A 21,047-nucleotide genomic window follows, 5' to 3' on the forward strand; every position below is an offset into this window, starting at 1 on the left:
TCCAAATTTTGGTCATGTGACCATGGGGATGCAGCAATGGTCATAAGTGTGAAAAAGAGTCATAAGTCACTCTCTCAGTGCTGTTGTAACTTTGAATGTTCAATAAACAAATTGTTATAAGTTGAGGACTTTCTGTACTTCTCTTCAATTTGCCCAACCTGGAACATTTTGCTTGCTCTTTAAAAACAGGCAAAAGTTTATTTTTCAGCTATCCAAAACATGTCACAGTTTCATATCTATTCAGTATTTAAATCAATATTTCTTTAAAAAGTGACTTCCATAATATAAATTTAATAAAAAACATTTTTGGCTGCAAGCCATCCCTGAAATGCTAGTTGGGTTTTTTTAAACTGCTTTCATTCTTTAATTTGCTTGTTAAAAAAGGTTCAGCGTTTTGTATGTACCTTTCACCTCTCCAGAATCAGCCTCTACTTAATTTTTTTTAAAAATGCAGTAACATTTGAGAGGAAAAAAAAAAGGGTTACTGAATTAGGAATCACCCAATTAATCCTGTTTAGATAACCAGGAAAAGAAAAATCAGCCTACAGAGTACTTAAAATGCTGACAGACATTTAAAAAGACCTCTGTGGCTCTAAAACTTTTGAATGAATTGACCAATTTTTCCTGAGAAAGCTATTTATTTATTAAACAAATCTATATAGCCCTCAACTCACACATTGTGATTACGGGTGGCATACAGCAATAAAAATCCACTGTTAATAATTTTAACACCCTCCTCCATCTAGAAGGCAAGGGACGCGGTGGCTCAGTGGCTAAGACGCTGAGCTTGTCAATCACAAAGGTTGGCAGTTCGGCGGTTTGAATCCATAGCGCCCCCTAACGGAGGCAGCTCCCATTACTTGTCCCAGCTTCTGCCAACCTAGCAGTTTGAAAGCATGTAAAAAATGCAAGTAGAAAAATAGGAGCCATCTTTGGAGGGAAGGTAACAGTGTTTTGTGTGCCTTTGGCGTTCAGTCATGCCGGCCACATGACCACAGAGACCTCTTCAGACAGCGCTGGCTCTTCGGCTTTGAAACGAAGTTGAGCACCGCCCCCCTAGAGTCCGGAACGACTAGCAAATATGTGCGAGGGGAACCTTTACCTTTATCATCTAGAGGTGTCAACAACAGATTCAGATAAAATACTTGATCAGCTTTTAAAGCCCACTGACAAAACTATGCCTTCAAGGACTTGTATCAAAATAATCAGGTGGGGGCCAATCTTATCTCTGGGGGAATGATGTTCCAAGAGAAGGGAGCCACCACAGAGAAGGCCCTTTTTCTAGGTCCCACCAGATAGACTTCCTTGATAGATGGGACCTTGATCAGTGTCTTGCTTTCCTGCTCTGATGGGCCAGGTGGATATAATCGATCTCTGTGGCAAAGATCTTAGATCTAATCTTAGATGCCTACCCACTCCCTAGTGCCAATATGGTGGATTTGGACCAAGTTGGAAATGGAGAATATAATGAGCAGTATTTCAAGGTCTTATCCCAAGGGAAAGAGGATTTTGTATGTAGTCATCCGTATTCCACAAAAATATCTCCAGAGATTATTTTGACTGCAATATTTTCCATTTGCTTTTCGGGTTGCAGAATGTGGTGGCGTAGTATGTCTTTGGCATTGTTATTTGAAAAAAAAGAGGGCAAAAGTCCCCACATAGTCTTCAAAACCAAAGGATATTCATTGGGTAAGATCAAAAATGTCAAGATTGCAGCTGCAACAGTACAATGGACTATTGCCATGAGCTTCACACACTGAGGTCACTCTTGCCATAATCCATTGGACACATAAAAAATTGGTAAGTTTCGGAGTGGGCTGATGGGAGTTCGCAGGGGTTCGGGAGAACCTCTAGCTAAGATTCTGTGCAGTTCGGAGAACTCCCAAATCCCACTCCTGGCTGGCTCCTTCCCCTCCCAGGAATCCCCACGCCGCCCATTTTGGATACAGCTAAGTGCAGGGTGTGCATGAAGGCTCGGGGGGGGGGGGGAGGGAAAAATGGGCCTGCCAGAAGTTCGAGAAGGTCAGAAACGGGCTGGTTTCCCACCTCCAGAGGGCCTCTATAGCCTGAAGAGGCTGTTTTTGTCCTCCCGAAGGCTCGAAAAAAGTATCCGGAGCCCAGGGAGGGCAAAAATGTTCCCCTTAGTTGCAGGAGGCCAACCAGGCCACACCCACATGGTCATACCCACCCAGAAACTAGGTAGAGAACCCTTTGCTAAACTTTTTGAAGCCCATCCCCGATAGGTTTCATGTTACAATGAACCTCTCTAGGGCAGGGGTCACAAACTGCGGCTCTGGAGCCGCATGTGGCTCTTTCCTCCCTCTGCTGCGGCTCCATCACCGGTCGTCGCCACAATTTTGAGAGGAGCTTCCGGGGGGGGGGGGGAAGAGAAACACAGTGCGCCAGGAGAAGACTCTATGGCAAGGGGAAGGTTTTCCAGTTGTCTCCACAATTGATAGGGCTTTCGGTTATGACAGGTAGAGGAAAAAGTACGCTGTGCTAGAAGGGGACTCAATGGTGGTGGTGGTGGGGAACTGAACTTCCGGTCAGCTCCAGAATTGAACAGGGGGCTTCCGGTAAGGACCTTTATGGCTCCCGGTGTTTTCTTTTCTGTGGGAAACGGTTCCAAATGGCTCTTTGAGTGTTTAAGTTTGCCGACCCCTGCTCTAGGGGATATTATGATCCGTTTCCAAAGTTTCAATGGCCACTCCTCCTGTCACATGACTGTGCCTTGAGTGTTGAGCAAAATGGCCATATTTTTGGCTGTTTGCATTGCCCATGTGACCCTCTTTTATGATAGTTGGCCATTCCATAGCCAACTTTGAGTTCGCTTAATGGCCATGCTGTTCATTTAATAGCTGCCATGCTTGCTTAACCCCTGCTGCAAAAAAGTTTGCAAAATCGGGCTGGTCACATAACCAACCTGATTTGCACTGCCACAACATATGACCTTAACAAGTAGGCTCCCTTATGGTCATCTATTGAGGAGCAGGGGTTTTTTAGACCCATTATGTCTAATTATATCATAAGTTCAGTTATTGTGTTTCCATAGCTTCCTCATTTTGCAGGTAGAGGATGCACTTTGAAAAGCTAAAATCTGAAACTCTGTTAGGTAATACAGATAACCCTTGATGTACTCATTCAGGGATCATTTGAAGCAACAAGAGTACTAAAAAAAAACTGACTTACAACCAGTGCTCGTCCTTACAACTGTTATAGCATCCCCATGGTCAACTAATTAAAATTTGGGCGCTTGGCAATGGGCCTGTATTTTCAATGGTTGCTGTGTCCTGAGCTCACATGATCACCATTTGCAACCTTCCCAGCTAGCTTCCAACAAGCAAAGTCAATGTGGTAATTTAGAATCACTTAGCAACTGCAGTGATTGACTTGACAAACAATGACAAAAATGACATAAAATGAAGTGCAATTCACTTAACAACAAGGGAATTGTTAGTCGATGCTTGCTTAATAGTGGAAATTCTGGTCCCAACTGTGGTTGCAAGTTAAGGACTACCATAATTGATTGAAAAGCAGAATGCATTCAGCCCCAAATTCTGAACTGGTTACTGTTGGAAGTCTAAAGCTAAGTAACTTTCCCCCCCCTTTGGAAGGCAGAAGGTTACGTGATTGGCAGCTGCATCAAGCACATCCCCGTTGCAGGAAGAGACATCACGTATTTTATTCAGCAACTCCTAAGGGAAAGGGAGATGGGAATTCCTCCGGAGCAATCCCTGGAGACAGCAAAAGCTATAAAGGTAAATACTTTTCTATTTCACTAAATTCTGCAGAACAGATTTTGGGGGAATCGGTAATGTAAAGGGTGCTTCCTGTGGCCTCTGGATAGCGCATTCATTTTAAGAGGATGGTACAAGGGAGTTGTAAAATGTTCTATCGCAGAATACCTTAATCCCAGAATAGGTTGCTCTAGTCTCAAAACAGATTGCTTTTCACAGGAAGTGCTCCAACACTTACTTCCAAACACTTCCAAAATCCTTGGAGTAGCCTGCTTAGGAACTGGGATCTTTCGTGAAGGCCACCTTTGGAGACAAGGAAGTGCTTAGTGTGTGGGTATCAAACTTGATCATGTCACATGATGTCACCTGTTGTATTGATTGTGACGTTCTTTGCCTTTGCAGAGCGGGGGTGGGCGTGGCCTGTGTGTGATGCATCCGGCCCGCGAGCTGTCAATTTGACATCCCTGGCTTAGCGTTTCTAGTAGTTAAGGCTAAAAACCTGGAGACCCTGAGTCCTGGGCTAGGCGTGAAAACTAGCTGGGTATCTTTGAGCCAATCACCAGGAGAGTGTGAGTTCTAGTTCAACCTTAGACATGAAAACTGGCTGGGTATCTTTGGGCCAATCACCAAAGACTCTGAGTTCTCATCCTGCCTTAGCCATGGAAAGCTGACTGAGTTACTTTGGGCCAGTCAGTCTCTCAGCCCAACTCACTTCACAGGGTTGTTGTGGGGAATATAAGAGGAGGAAAGAGTATTAGGTACAGTGTGAAATCCAGCAGAACTGGTAGCGGAAATTTTGAGTAGTTTGGAGAACCGGCAAATGCCACCTCTGGCTGGCCCCAGAGTGGGATGGGAATGGAGATTTTGCAGGATCCTTCCCCTGCCACGCCCACTAAGCCACACTCACCAAGCTACGCCCGCAGGACCAGTAGTAAAAAAATTGAATTTCACCACTGATTAGGTATCTTTGCCACCTTGAATTATTTATAAAAATAGTAAAGGGGAAATAATAATAATAACCGTATCAACCATTAGCAACGGTCACTGGTATTTGTAATGCATTTTTGAATGTTCAGCATTTTTGAATGTTCATCTTTTATGAATAAAGTATATATAATAATAATAATAAACTTTTAAAATGGTTGGATGTCAACTCCCAGCACATTGGGAAATGAACGTGTCAGCCTCACTAGATGGACTTGACTGGGAAATCAACTCCACAGGGAATAAAATTATTTTTATTGAGATTGGATATAATAACAGAATCTTGCAAGTCTGATTGAGCTGTACGCCATCTTTATAGTTCAATGAACGAGGGAAGAATTTTCCTGATCCCCTTCCAAATGTAATGTGGATGTTTTGGACTTAAAAAGTGCTTTATTTCTTCTTTTGCCTATTCAGCAGATCCTGCATGACACAATAGCCATGTGATTTTAGGAAAACAACAACAGCAATTTGAAGGGGCTGCCTTGAAATGCAAAATATTGCCCAACCCTATTAAATCAACATTGCTCACCAGTTCCTCCTCCTCCTCCTCCTCCTCCTCCTCTCCTCCTCCTCCTCCCCCTCCTCCCCCTCCTCCCCCTCCTCCTCTTCTCATCCTCGTCTCCTGCTCTCCTCCTCCTCCTCTTCCTCCTCCTCCTCCTCCTCCACTCATGGCTTTCAGATCCTGATAATAAACAGTTTTTCACAACATTGTACAATGTGGGATCTCCAAACCAGCTCCTGTAGCAGCTGTAATGCAAAATCACTTCTAAAGAAATTACATTTTTAATCTCACCTTTTTTCATCTAATGAAAGAAACATTTTCCTTCTTTTTTTTTGCACTATTGACAGGAAAAGTACTGTTATATTTGTCCTGACATAGTAAAAGAATTTGCAAAGTATGATGTTGATCCCCACAAATGGATTAAGCAGTACACAGGAATCAATGCCATCAATAGAAACACATTTACGATAGACGTTGGTTATGAAAGATTCCTTGGGCCAGAGGTCTTCTTTCATCCAGAGGTAAGAGACAATACTGCTGTACCACGGTAATAAATAGTAGTAGTAGTTGTTGTAAGGGTGGTGGTAAGAAAGCAGGAAGGCAGGAATGAGGCAGGCAGGAAGGAAAGAAGGCAATGACACTTATGAGAGTAAGGCACCATCTTGTGGCCAAATTATTTTCTAATAGTGTTAGAAAATGTATATCTTTGATGTAGGTTAGTCATTCTCAACCTTAATAACTTTAAGATGTATGGACTTCAACTCTTAGAATTGAAGGGAGGCTAGCTGGGGAATTCTGGGAGTTGAAGTCCACACATTCTAAAGTTCCCAAAATTGAAAAATGCTGCTTTAGTTACTGTAGAACTGCATCAAATTAATTCTTTTGTTTTTTGACATGATGATTGTTCTTGACAGAAGGGTGTTCATATCTTTTGGCCCCCTCTTCTTGGAAAAGCAGAACTAATGGCTACAGTTAAGATCCACGAGTAGTATGACCATACCATTTATCGTCCAAACCAAGCCTGTTGCGCTGGGAAAAGCGGAAAACTAGATCACGGGAAAAACAGACATGGCACATAAGTCAGCTGCTGTGGTGGAAGAAGGTGGCATCTGCCCAGCAACCTTGCAAGGGAAGAATAGTAGTGGGGTGCCTGGGGCTGAGTTTGCATTCACAAACTACTGGCCTTGCTTTGCCAGTCAACAACTGTTATTGACCATTCCACTTCATTAAGAAATGAAAAATCCAGGACAAAAGTAGATGGAAATGCTACGATAACAAGCAGAAACTGAGATGATCCAAGAAAACCAGAATGGTTGGTCATCTTGTCCGTGAGAAACTCTTTTTAAGAGGAGGTTGCACAACGGAAGTGGATTGCTGCCGGCATTACTGCTGGTTTGGTGCGCCCATAATTTTGCTCCATGCGCATGCGCAGTTGCCTGAAAATAGATCTGTGCATGCACAGAACATTAAAAAAGGGGGACAAAAAAGCATTCTGCGCCAACTGGAGAACCGGTTTGGAGGTGTCGCTGGAACCAGCATTGACCCAGGCCAGCAAACAACTACCAGTTTGGCTGAACCGGCCCAAACCAGTAGGAACCCACCTCTGCTGCACAAACATCTGCCTGAAATGGTATAGGGTTTCCTGCTTGAACAGGGGGTTGGACTAGAAGACCTCTAAGGTCCCTTCCAACTCTGTTATTTTGTTAAAATGTAAGAGCTGTTATTGACAAACTCAGCTTTGTTTATCAGGAGCTCAGATGATGTCAGTCTTTATAAACCAGATCAGAAAGTGGATGAACTTGTCAATTTTCTAACCCAGCAGAGAAGGGGAGAAATAAATTATGCTTCCCTGCCCTGCGGTGTGGAATCCATAGGATGCCCCCCACATCTTTTGACAGTTCCTTGTGGTTACTGCTGGTTGTATGTCACCTCCTTCCCTTGCTCATCTACAACGGATCTTTCCACATCCCAAGGGAGGGATTTAAGTGCAGACTTATGACCAAAATTGGGACTGGAATATCTGCCACTATGTGATGTGGTTATTAAATGAGTTGCGCCTTATTTTACGACCTTTTTGCCATGGTTCTTAAATGAATCACACAGTTATAAAGAAATCTCTCCCCCCCCCCCCCCAGTCACATTCCTTGTCAGAGGCTCCCTGGCAAGGTCCCAAATGAAAATCATACGACAGCAGGATGCTGCAGCCATTGTAGATACATGTCCATTGCCAAAAACCAGAATTATGATCACATGACTAGGGGGATGCTGTGACGGTCATAAGTGCAAGTACCATTCATAAGTCATTTTTTTTCAGCTACGGTGTAACTTTCAGTGGTCATTAAACCAATGGCTCTAATTCGAGAATTACCTGTACACTTTTTATAGATGTTAATAACTTCAGCTGTTTTATAAGCTTAAACCAATTGTCATAATCACAGGACCTCCTATATCTGCATTAATTGATTATCTGCCTCTCTTATTTATTTTTAGTTTGCCAATCCAGATTTTGTGGACTCTATTTCGAATGTGGTGGATGATGTTATACAAAACTGTCCCATTGATGTTCGGCGTCCTTTGTATAAGGTACGCAGGGAGAAAGGATGATTAAATGACATTCAGGTGAAATTTGGAGTCTCACACCTTGTGTGTCTCCCTGCTGGTTTGATCAGTATCTTGTAGATAGAGGGATAAACAGAAACTGTGATTATGATCTTGAAAACATACTTTTGGCAAAGCTGGTTTTATTTTCAGTGTTATTCGAACACTGAACATTTCTGAAGATTGTTAGGTATCCAGCTATGGATTCAGCTTTTCTCATGCTTTTACAGCTCATCAGTCCTTGGAAAAGTAGGAAAAATCACACATTTACTTTTTATTTGCTTATTATATTAAATTTGGAGCCTGCTCATCTCACTGGCATGGTAATTTAAAAGGAACCACGTTTGATGGGAAGGTAACACAACATTCCATGTACTTTTGGCGTTGAGTCGTACTGGCCACATGACCACAGAGACATCTTTGGACAGCGCTGGCTCTTTGGCTTTGAAACGGAGATGAGCACCGCCCCCTAGAGTCAGGAACAACTAACACATATGTGCGAGGGGAACTTTTACCTTTACCTAGAAAAATTAGCTCCATTGTGGATCATTTTACACTTACTTATATTGAATTGCGTTTATCTTTCGCTTGATCACTTACATCCCAACGGGTTAACATTCTCTGTGTTCACCTCTCTCTCTTAAAGACATGTAATAACTGTATTTTTAAATTTTTATTAGCTTCGTTTGTTTCCTTTTAAATGGGCTGCTCAACCATTAGGATCAGCTGAGAACTTTTTAATTTGATACATGATGTTAATTATCAAGTCCATTTATGAAGAGAGCGTAGTTCTGTCTGTCTTCTCTGTGTTCCTTGTCTTCAATCTTTTCTTCTAATGGCTCAAGTATTCTATTTGCATCATTGGTGGTGTGTACAGAAGCTGTCCGGGGACAGAGGTTGTCTTGAAGAAGGCAATCCATGACTTCTATGTGAATATCTACTTAGCCCAGGTAGACAGGAGCGGGTGAGGAAAACACTTGATTGCCCTGTCTTGATTCTCTTTAGCATAAAGAGGAGAAAAAAAATATTAGGCAGTCTTCATGGTTCTAGTATTATATCCTGTTCCACAAAGTTCCGATATGTTTTTTTATGATGTCTCTTTCCTGTCCTGGGGAGAGAAAACCTTTTTCTAATGGAATGCATGGATAATCTTGGGGAAAAGGAGGAAGTGATTCTGCCCAAGAAACAAAGCTGTAATTTTCAAAGGCCTTTATGGCATGGGTTCAGAGTATCTGAGGAATTTACCTCAGTAGTATTAACCGCCTCACTCATTCCAGCGGAAATGGGCTATTTTGGATCCCATTGGCCACATATCTTCGACTGGCGAGGCCCAAAAGAAGAGCCTTTTCAGTTTTGGCTCCCAGTTAAGCGTAACATAACAAAGTTTAAAAAAAGATATAGATTAAAGGTAAAGGTTCCTCTTGCGCATATGTGCTAGTCGTTCCCGGCTCTAGGGGGCGGTTCTCATCTCTGTTTCAAAGCCGAAGAGCCAGTGCTGTCCAAAGACGTCTCTGTGGTCATGTGGCTGGCATGTTTAAATACCTAAGGTGCAGGGAACAATGTTACCTTCCCATCAAAGGTGGTTCCTATTTTTCTACTTGCATTTTTATGTGCCTTGGATTGCTAAGTTGGTAGAAGCTGGGACAAGTAACAGGAGCTCACTCCGTTATGCGGCGGTAGGGATTCAAACTGCCGAACTGCTGACCTTTCTGATTGACAAGATCAGTATCTTAGCCACTGAGCCACGACGTCCCTTACAATATATAAATTCCAGATAATAGTGTAAGAAAAAAGATATAATGAAAGCCCTTAAAAGAAGGCTACAGCCTAGTTCTTAAAAAGTTTTTTTTTTAAATATTGTTGTTTATACTAAAACCCAAACTCTGTCTGCCTATCTTAATTTAAATGTAATTTCCAAAATGGAAAATCCCCAAATAGTTATTCCTTATCTTGGAGCCCCCTCATGTGGCTATTAAAAAAAAACCTTCATAAAGTTCAGGAAAAGAAGAAAGTTTAAAAGTTTGGCCAGATAATTGTAGATGAAACAAAACTGTTTATATTAGGAATATAACCTTGTTTCAGGAAAATAAATAAAAACGAGATAAATAAAATCACAATAAAAATAAATTGTTCTCAGATTAGTAAAATCATTATTTGTAAAATTTCATTAGGTAGCTAATGAAAAACAACCAAAACAGTAGATTATTGAGTGAAATATTCCTTAACTAAAGAGAGTTCAGCTCTGCTGATTCTCATTCATCGCTATCTGTTGAAAATCCTTAGATGAGATTTGAAGCAGGCTATAAATCACTCTGAAGACTTTATAGTGTTACCAAGAGAAGAGAATATTTGTAGTTCTGGATTTAACTTTGGCATCCTTGGTGCTCTGGTTGTTTTCTTACAGATGTTTCATTATAAGTCTAAGTCAATTTACTAACCTCATCAGTGCTAGTGAGTGTGGGATTTGCTCCTGTACTTGCATTGATTATGTTACCTAGTTGGGCAATGAAACATCTGCAAGAAAACAACCAAGCTCAGAGAGTAGCAAGGACCTTGTTAATAGTGATCTGGGGTCATCCTCTTTGGATAGTCTCCAGTTTTTCTATTGTGTATCTTGACATTTAATTATCATCAAGAATGAAAAGGGGAAACTGGAAACTGTCCACTGAAGAAGACCCCTTCTTGATTTCATGAATGAAGCAATACCGTTTCGCAGTAGAAGTTGTCTTGAAACAGCTTTATAGGAGGAATTCTAAATGATTTTTTTTTTGTATACCTTAAATTGGTACTGCTTTCTAGCTATAACCAGTGCTGAGTTGCCTAATTTGTTATTAGTGTTTTGGGAGTTTTTGCGCATGCACAGAAGTGTCCGGGTGTATGGGTGGAGCCTCCTGCCACCGCTACTACCGATTCAGCTCATCCGGACTGAACTGCCAGCAACTCACCTCTGGCTATAACATGGGTGGATTAATTAGTTCTGTTGCACATTCACCATACAAGCATTTCTAGGTAACATTCACACCTACTTTATTACTCTTTTGTTATTAAGTGCTAAACTTTTCTCCATGAATAATGGATGGAGCAACCAAAAGTTTCACTTAGTCTTCTGATCTTCAGTTTTATAGTATATTATTATTAAAATCATTTTACCCTGGGTGCTGCAGTTAAATGTAGAAATTATGGAGACCATCTTCTGCTTCAAAATTCATCAGTTTCCCATAATCCATCCTCAACTGGATTTATACTGTATGTGCTGTAGTAAATTCCCTGATTCTCTTCTCCAGTGTTTAGGTAGATCTTAACAACGATTCCAGATTTATTTGCTCTTAGGTAGCAGACATTTTTTACATTCCTTGACTTATGACCACAACTGGAACCAGAATTACTGCTGTTAAGTGAGTCATGCCCAATTTTGTGACCTTTTTGTCATGGTTGATAAGTGAACAACCCCAGGGTGAAACGAATCACTCAGTTGTTAAATGAATACGGCTTCCCCCATGGACTTTGCTTGTTGGAAGCTGGCTTGGAAAGTCACAAATGGTGATCACGTAACCCTTGGATGCTGCAACCTTCATATATATAGTACATGCCAGTGGACAAGCACTCGAATTTGTTCATGTGACTGGGGATGTTGCGAAAGTCGTAAATATGAGGACCAGTTGTAAGTAATGTGTTTTCGGTCATGGTCTTATGTTCATGATCAGAGGACTGCTGTATTGCTGTGGCTGAGATGAAGGAATTAATAAAAGCTAATTCTCATGGGGGCACGGTTGCTCAGTGGCTAAGACGCTGAGCCTGTTGATCAGAAAAGTTGGCAGTTCGGCGGTTCAAATCCCTAGCTCCGGGTAACGGAATGAGCTCCCGTTACTTGGCCCAGCTTCTGCCAACCCAGCAGTTTGAAAGCATGTAAAAATGCAAGTAGAAAAATAGGGACCACCATTGGTGGGAAGGTAACAGCATTACTTGTGCTTTCGGTGTTTAGTCATGCCGGCCACATGACCATGGAGACGTCTTCGGACAGCGTTGGCTCTTCAACTTTAAAACGGAGATGAGCACCGCCCCCTAGAGTTGGGAACGACTCCAACATATGTGCAAGGGGAACCTTTTCCTTTACTTTTAATTCTCATTAGTGTTGCTAGCCATTTGAACGAAAGCAACCATTTTCTCAAAATCCACATCCATTTAATTAGTACCCATGTGAGGGAAAAAGATTGGGCCTTAAGTCTATTAAACATAATAAAACTGTATACTCCTCTATAGACTAAAGTAAATTATCAGGTGAGGTAAGATGACTATGATCTTCTCAATAAGGAAAATTTGGTATTCTTTGTTCTGAAATATCTCATTAATTTTCATTTAAGCTTTTACAGTGTGTTGGTTTAGACCAAGGGGGTCAAACTGGCATCCCAAGGGCTGGATGCGTCACCCATAGGCCACACACCCCCAGTTCCGTGAAGAGGAAAAATGTCATGATACGTCATGTGACGGCAATGTGACGCTACGAGTTTTAATCCTGTGTTGTTTCTAAACTTGACAAGTTTAAGATGTGTGGGGTTCAACTCCCACAAGCTGGCTGGGGAATTCTGGGAGTTGAAGTCCATCCATCTTAAAGTAGCCAAGGTTGAGAAACAATGGTCCATGCATTAATTAATTCATTCCTTCTCCAACCTGGCTGCTGTTTTCTTTCAGTTTTGCTTCAATTCATTTTGTAAAGGAGATGCTTATTGTTAAGCTACATCCTGAATACTGGAAGAGTTACCTCACACATAGCTGAAAAAATGTGATCAAAATAATTTTGAGAGCCTTTAGGAATGGGCAACTGTTGATCAGCTGCAGTAAGAAGGCTGTATTTGATGAGATTTACAGGAATTAACTTCGCCTCCTAATGGTTGGCATTTATATGTATTCATTTACTTCTAATCTTAGATTATAATTCGATAAAAATGTTTTAAATCAGGCTTTGTGCAGTGCGTAGCCCACAGACAGCTGGTAATATAGCTCAAGATATATATACCGAAGAGGAATGGTCTTGGGCTGTATATAAAGTATACCTTTACCTTTACCTTTAAAGCCCTACATGGCTTAGGGTCTGGATATCTACGGGACCGTCTTCTGCCACATACCTCCCAGCGACCAATAAGATCTCACAGGGTGGGCCTTCTCCGGGTACCGTCAACTAGACAATGTCGTTTGGCGGCCCCTCGGGGGAGAGCCTTCTCTGTGGCTGCTCTGGCCCTGTGGAACGATCTACCCCCGGAGATCCGGACCCTCCCCACTCTCGCGGCCTTCAAAAAGTCTATTAAGACCTGGCTTTTCCGGCAGGCCTGGGGCTGTTGACCTCTTGAATGAGGTCCAGCCCCACTACGGTTGAGTATGTTGTGTTTTAACTTGCTTTGTTCTTTTTATTTTTTAAACTTTTTAGTACTTTTTAAATTGTCTTTTATGTAAGCCGCCTGGAGTCCTTTGGGATTGAGTGGCATATAAATTTATTAAAATTAAAATTCAAATATAATACAGTATATAAATCACATAATAATGTTATGTATTTATAGTAAAATGTAGTTACTGTATAGTAACTATATATTTATAGTATATAGCAGTGGTAGTCAATCTGGTCTCTACCGCCCACTAGTGGGTGTTCCAGCTTTCATGGTGGGTGGTAGGGATTTGCTGTAACTCTGCTTTATAAATTTTATAAAGTAAAGTTACTTCCCTACTTTATAAATCACCATTACTGTGGAACCGGTGGGCGGTTAGAAAATGTTACTACTAACAGAGATACAAAAGTGGGCAGTAGGTATAAAAAGGTTGACTACCCCTGGTATATAGAATAGTATAGTAAAATATAATAACTATAAACTATAGTTAAAATATAGTTACTGTATATAAATCACATAATTTAATATTATTATGCAATTTATGTACAGTAAATTATATATACTTTATATGCGGCCCAAGAAAATTCCTCTTCACTCAATGAGGCCCAGGCAAGCCAAAAGTCCAGACGCTCAATGTGAAAATAGATGGGGCGGGTGCGTCAAAAAAAAAAAGGCACCTTTTATAAATATTATAAATATTATAATATTATAAAAAAGGCACCTTATAAATATTTATAAGTGCCAAGCTTGTAAAAAATTTGATTGCACTTGATTGTGCAGAGGTGGCCATTGATTTATTCAATCTTCCTGCAGAATAATCCTCAGTGGATCTATCATGTCATTTAATACTAGTCCTTTACTTACTAGTAAGACACTTAGTGATCATTTGTAGCTACTAAAGGCACCCCCCTCCCAAGACACTTAAGACTTGGTTTTGAAATTACAATGGACGCATATACATCCTCCCCCCCCTCGTGTGATCACGTGATCACATTTTGGAGGCTTGGGGCGACCGACTCATTTTTACAGCTGTTTGCTATGGTCTGTGGTCACATGGCTCATTTTCAATTATTATTATTTTTTGCTGGTTTCCGATGTTTCTTTTAGTTTTCAGTAAAAACTGCCCTTGGGGAAAAATGGATTCACTTAAAGACCCTGTCATTTGCTTAACAACCACGACAAAAAAAGTCATCCCTGATCATATAGCGACCCACTTAATGATTCCAACTACTGGCGAACATAATTCCACTAATGGTCGTAAGTTGAGAATTACCTGTAGGGCTGTACCTGGCCTATCACATTTGTGTCCTGCTATTCCTCAAGGATGGGGACGCGGTGGCTCCGTGGCTAAGACACTGAGCTTGTCGACCAGAAGGTCAGCAGTTTGGCGGTTCGAATCCCAGTGCCGTGTAATGGAGCTCCTGTTACTTGTCCCAGCTTCTGCCAACCTAGCAGTTCGAAAGCATGTAAAAATGCAAATAGAAAAATAGGGATTGCCTTTGGTGGGAAGGTAACAGCGTTCCATGCGCCTTTGGCATTTACCCATGCCGGCCACATGACCACGGAGACATCTTCAGACAGTGCTGGCTCTTCGGCTTAGAAACGGGGATGAGAAGCGCCCCCTAGAGTTGGGAACGACTAGCACGCATGTGCGGAGGAAATTTTACCTTTACCTTATTCCTCAAGGAACAGCCTAGAGAGAAGATCCATAGACCTGTTTTTTAAAAAAGGTTGGTTTTTATTATCTAAAGCCCCCCAAATATCTCTTTGTCATGTAGAATGTGGTGCTTTCCGGAGGATCTACGATGTTCAGAGATTTTGGTCGTCGCTTACAGAGAGACTTGAAACGAGTAGTAGACGCTCGGCTAAAAATCAGCGAAGAACTTAGTGGAGGTCGATTAAAGGTACATTTTAATTTCCCATTAAACGCCCGAACAAACAAAGGGAGGACCCTGAACTGATTAGCAAGGCCTGTAAATCAGATGATATTTTTACAAGCATACTAATTGCATTTTTGGGGGGCCAGTATCCTGCTTTGAGATGATTCACAAAGAACAACATTATATTATTATGGCCAATTCTCCAGGTTTAAAGAAATGGCCAACATCCAGAAAATGTTAGAACGTTTTCAGCCCAGAGTTATGCTTCCTTGTAACAAAAATGAGGTGTTTGGTGTCAGAGGTCTGTTTGCAAAAGGCTCAAAGGATTTCATTCTGGTTAATATGAGTGGAGTAGAGGATGAATGAGAGTTAGTTTGGTGTAGCAGTTAAGGCTAAAAACCGGGAGGCTATAAGTTGTGATTCTGCCTTAGGCCCAAAGCCAATTGGTCTCCTAGGGCCAGTCAGTCTTTCTCAGCCCTAGGGACAAGGCAATGGTAAATCACTTCTGAAAATCTTGCCAAGAAAACTGGAGGGACTTTATCCAGCTAGTTGCCAGGAGTCAAGGCAGGAAGGGAAAGAAAGAAAGAATGAAAGAGAAAGAAAGAAAGAAAAGAAAAGAAAGAAAGAAAGAAAAAGAAAGAAAGAAAGAAAGACAGACAGACCAATATTTTCTCTGTTACTGGACCATAGATGTCCAAGCTGTGATTCTAGCCATAGTGTGAAAAAAAATAGTGGAACCCACAATATTTGGGTGGGTGCTTGAATCCGGCAAGCATAATTACATTCTTTCTAGCAGAATGGTACAATTTCTTGCATTAGGAATGGAGAGCTCAAATCTTGGGTAGTGAGCCATGGAGATTTGCATTGCTGGAGTCTGAGCCAGCTTCATTAATTCCGCACAGATGGTTATTCAGAATTTCTTCTCCCATAATAACTCATTAAACACAGCGTGCTGTTCCAACTGGTAGGCCTGGTTAACTCAGCCTGTGTTGTGTTCTGATAATATTCTGCTTTTGTTTGTGTTTTGCAGCCCAAACCTGTGGAAGTTCAAGTAATCAGTCATCACATGCAGCGTTATGCTGTCTGGTTTGGCGGATCCATGCTTGCGTCAACGGTATGTCTTTTATTAAATCAGCTGGTCCAGGAAAATCCGCACATCATCTGTTCAATTCCTAGGCACAGAAACTGGCTTCTCTTTTATTGTTCCCACCAGCAAATGAACTCATTGTTTTCCCATTGCTCGTTGGGCTTACATTTTGCATTAATAAGATCAATGTGGAGAGGACAAATTTTGTTAGGCAAAATCCAACAACCCCCCCCCTTTTTTTTTACATTTCTCAGTTAAAAAAAGAGGCTAATGTCTTCTAAGGATATCTGATTGGAATGGAATGGAACAGAATAGAACAGAATAGAATAACAGGGACCTTGGAGGTCTTCTAGTCCAACCCCCTGCCTAAGCAGGAAACCCTACACCACTTCAGACAAATGGCTATCCAACATCATCTTAAAAACTTGCAGTGTTGGAACATTCAGAACTTCTAAAGGCAAGTTGTTCCACTGATTAATTGTTCTAACTGTCAGGAAATTCCTCCTCAGTTCTAAGTTGCTTCTCTCCTTGATTAGTTTCCACCCATTGCTTCTTGTTCTGACCGCAGGTGCCTTGGATAATAGTTTGACTCCCTCTTCTTTGTGGCAACCCCTGAGATATTGGAACACTGCTATCATGTCTCCCCTAGTCCTTCTTTTCATTAAACTAGACATACCTAGTTCCTGCAAACGTTCCTCATATGATTTAGACAAATATTAAATTTGTCTAATTCCAAAGACCCTACAGGTAATCCTCGACTTATAACAGGTTGCTTAATTACTATTCAGTGGACCTTCCCAGAGCTACCTCCGACTCATTTTCAGAGTTGCAATGATCACATCACATGAGTACATTTTGGGCACTTGGCAACCTGCTCATCTTTACAGCCTTTTGCATTGTCTCACCGTCATATAACTGTGATTTTTGCCTTTTTTCTTTGGCCAGTTTCTAGTGTTTGCTTCCAATTTTCAGCAAAAAAATGTCTGTTGGGAAAACAGATTTGCTTAGCAATCATGGCATTTACTTAATGACTGCAGCTTTAACTTAAAAGAAAGGCCATAACTTTGAATCCAGTCAAGTGATGCCTTGACTTAACAACCGCAATCTTATGACCATAATTCCAGGTTCAATTTTGGTCATAAGTGGAGGGCTTTCTGCAGGTTACAAACTAAGATGATCTGCATTTAATAAGAAGTAGTCCGAAACATCTGAAGATGTTTGCAGTTGGGAACTTTTTCTTTCAAAGCCCAGCACCACATAAATAGGAAGCACAAAATAGCTCAGTGATGGCTAACATTTTTGTTATTGTGAGCGAAAGCATACACAAGCACCTGCACCCAAAATGCAATTTGCGCGCAACCCCCTGTACCCTGCCCCCCCTACACATGTGAGTGCAACCCCATCACACCCCATTTTGGCTGCCTCCCTGCAGCCTCCTGGGAGGAAAACAGGCTGTAGGGGCCCACTCTGCACCCCCCCGTGCCCCATTTTGAGTTTGGTAGGCCTCCCTGCAGCCTCCTGGGATCAATAATGGGCTGTGGGGGGCCAGTGCCAAATAGCCTGTTGCTCCCCCTCCCATGTATGCACACACGTCTCCCACATGCGCCCCACCGCGCATGCATGGCCAAACCTGAAAATTTACTGGCTGGTGGGAGGCGTGCGCGCATGCGCGGCGTAGCTGAGGTGGGGTGACGGCTTGCTTGCCCGCAGAGGGGGATCTGTGTGCCACCTGTGAAATGTGTGCTATAAGTTTGCCATCACAGGAATAGCCCAAAGGGTACATTCTGGTAGAGAGAAGGTCCCTGATGATGCGCTCCAGCGTGAGTCTGAAGACTTGGAAGGGTAAATCTCTAGTCCCGTTGACCAACCCAGACTAGATACCGCAACATTATCTTGGGATACGTGTATTCATCTTCTTTCACCAGCATCTCTGCTTCCTTCTCCTGCCTTGAGCCTTGACCAACCCCTCAGTGCACTGAATTGCTCTCGTGGTACACTTTCTGTGCTCAGTTCACGAAAAGTCAAAAAGGTGCCTTTTTAGTGTCTGATTTAGAACAGTCCCAAGCCAATTCAGAGGCCTCCAGGTTCAGAACTGCTCCTTCTGGTAATAATGAAAGGAAGGAAAGACAGTAAGGTCAGATAGGATTTTTGACAAATAGAATAGAATTCTTTATTGGCCAAGTATGATTGGACATGCAAGGATAATCTCTCAGGGTACAATGTACACACAGCGAATAAGCAACAAGTGATAAATCATGATCCTAATCATAAAAATACAATCACCATAAATCATAAGATACAACACAGTGATAGTCATAGCATACTAAATAATCAACATAAATCATAACAGGATACTAATAAAAGCAGTCAATATAAAACATAAGATAAGAAACAAGGAAGTCATAGTTATTAGATCAGTGTTTCTCAACCTTGGCAACTTGAAGATGTCTGGACTTCAACTCTCAGAATTCCCCAGCCAACGGAGTTGAAGTCCAGACATCTTCAAGTTGCCAAGGTTGAGAAACACTGTATTAGATGCTAAAGAAATAGGTAATAGGAAAGAGGAGGGATAATAGTAATACAGCTCTACCAGGTGGTTTGACAACTCAAGGCATAAGATGGTGTTGTGGGAATTAGTTGTTTAGCATAGTGATAGCACAGGGGGGGAACCTATTCTATTCTATTCTGACAAATCATGGTCCAATAGCAGACTTTAGCAAGTTTTCATCCATGTGATCGCTTTGCATAGTAGCATAATGTGTGCTAGAAATGGAATAAATCTTTTCTATATTGCTTTCTTTATATTTCTGTTTCTAATCCAAAAGGGCTCGTGGCAAAAAATATCTTGGGAATATGTGTCTCTTTCTTTCAAAATAAACTTCCAATCGATCTTTGCCCCGTGTAGTGAATTCCTGCTATTTCCAAGGGAGATAAATGCATTGTCAAGGTGACCATGTAGCATCCATTTTTGTTCTAGACTGGCTCATTTTCTTAATCGTACTTTTTCGCACGCAGCGGTTTCTGATCTATCCTTCATATTTTTTCCCCTCTCAGCCAGAGTTCTTTGACGTGTGTCACACTAAGAAAGCCTACGAGGAATACGGTCCTGGAATTTGCCGTCACAATCCAGTTTTTGGAATTATGTCATAAGATTCACGGCACAGCATCGCCTGCTCCGGGGCCTGATGGCAAAACCTCTGCTGACAAGGAGGAGAGAGACTTGGTGCAAATAGCAAACCTCAGTGTGGTGCGGCTGCTCCCTTGCCTAGTGTGTGCATTAGAATCAGGGAGTTGAAAACAATGGACCGTCTGGAGCTCAATGACTCGACTTTTAAATTAATTCCTTTCTGCAAGTTAGCTTCTTAGTACACAACATTCGCTTTGCTAGAAAGGGTGAAAGCAGGAACTGTTTAGGTCAGTTTTTCTCAACCTTAGCATTTTTAAGATGTGTGGACTACAACAACCCCAGGTTGGCTGGAGAATTCTGGGAGTTGTGGTCCAGGCATCTTAAAAGGTTGAGAAACAATAACCTATATCCGTGATGGCGAACCAATAGCACACGTGCCAAAGGTGGCACGCAAAGCCCTCTCTGTGGGCATGTGCGCCATCCCCAGCTGCTCTTCTGGCATGCACATGTGCACTGGCCAGCTGGTCTTGCAGCTTCCAGGGCTCTGGCATGCACACGTGTGTGCATACATGCACACACGCACACGCAGAGAGAGAGGGAGGGAAAGGGAGGGAGGGGGAGAGAGAGAGAGGGAGGGAGAGGGAGGTGTTCCAGTTTGGGCACTCAATGCCGAAAAGGTTCGCCATCACCAACCTATATGAACAGAGATTCAGATAAGTACCCAAAATATCATGTTATTCCTCCCGACTCTCACATTGGTTTTAACCTTACAGAGCAGTGTGTGTGTCAACCTTCCCATCCCTAAGCTAATTGGATTTCGACTCCCAGAATTCTGTTGAAGTCCACCCAGCTTAAAGTTGCCAAGGTGGATAAACACTGTTATAGTGAGTTTGGCAAGGGGAAAGCTCAGGCATTGAAAAATTGCGGTCTTGTTTCATTGAAAAAAAAAGAAAACACCCTGCATTTGCAATATACGAAGGTTTTGAAAGTTTTATGCTCACGATTATGTTTGTGGTTGGTTTTTCTGCATAAGAGTACAAGTATCACACCCACAGATTTTGTGGAAGTGATCTGAGTGTCTAGGTAAGGCCCTTAATACCCTGTCACAAGCCACCCAGCATTATTTGAGATCGAGATGAGCAGCATATAAATATAATAAATAATGAAACAAGTCTTCCTTGCCAGTAGTACACAACCTAAGGGCATTCTTTGAGGATGTCGTGTGTGTTTTTAAAATGGCAATGTTTATATTGGAATGAACATGCTTTGTTTCTGGATTTATTATTGCTATTTATTTGATTTTGGGGGGTTATTGTTTTAAAAATGGGAATTGATTCCTCTTGGTGAAATAAAACCTGTTAATGTGTTCACAGACAGCTGCACTTGTTATATTTTATCTTGTTTGAGGCCTTATTTTCTGTTTAAAATAGTTCCCATTTTGCTATGGAATGGGGCTAATTTCTCAGTATATCCCTGTAGAAGATACAGTTGCTTTAATGCCAGCCATAACCATTGTGGTTTTTTTGATTCATTTCAGGAAGAACCTAATGCAGTTGAGTCAAGAGTCAACCCAATGTTAACTTTTAAAAAAAATTAGCATCTAAAATTATTGCTAGAAAGCAGCCATTTTGCCAATGAATTTTGGCAGTGTGTTACAGAGATAGTCTGGCTGTTGCAAAAGGGGACTGTGCTTTGCCCACACCTTCTGTGAGTGAACATTTGCTAGCATTCGTTCACTACATTTGTACAAA

At 41.7% G+C, this 21,047-nt stretch overlaps 1 protein-coding gene across 3 annotated transcripts in view; it reads left to right on the top strand.

Annotated features, from left to right (window-relative positions):
• Window positions 1-19,660, top strand: part of ACTR3B (actin related protein 3B) — a 41,417-nt gene extending 21,757 nt beyond the window's left edge. For all 3 annotated transcript variants that reach the window (XM_032238110.1, XM_032238112.1, XM_032238111.1), the window contains 6 exons: window positions 3,615-3,758; window positions 5,574-5,747; window positions 7,717-7,809; window positions 14,981-15,106; window positions 16,113-16,196; window positions 19,224-19,660. In XM_032238110.1, the coding sequence (XP_032094001.1) occupies window positions 3,615-3,758; window positions 5,574-5,747; window positions 7,717-7,809; window positions 14,981-15,106; window positions 16,113-16,196; window positions 19,224-19,319 (717 nt within the window). In that variant the 3' untranslated portion in view covers window positions 19,320-19,660. The remainder of the gene's footprint in view (window positions 1-3,614; window positions 3,759-5,573; window positions 5,748-7,716; window positions 7,810-14,980; window positions 15,107-16,112; window positions 16,197-19,223) is intronic.
• The last annotated feature ends 1,387 nt before the right edge of the window (window positions 19,661-21,047 follow it).

This window comes from Thamnophis elegans, chromosome Z, assembly GCF_009769535.1.
Source record: "Thamnophis elegans isolate rThaEle1 chromosome Z, rThaEle1.pri, whole genome shotgun sequence".
Classification (NCBI taxonomy): Eukaryota; Metazoa; Chordata; class Lepidosauria; order Squamata; family Colubridae; genus Thamnophis; species Thamnophis elegans.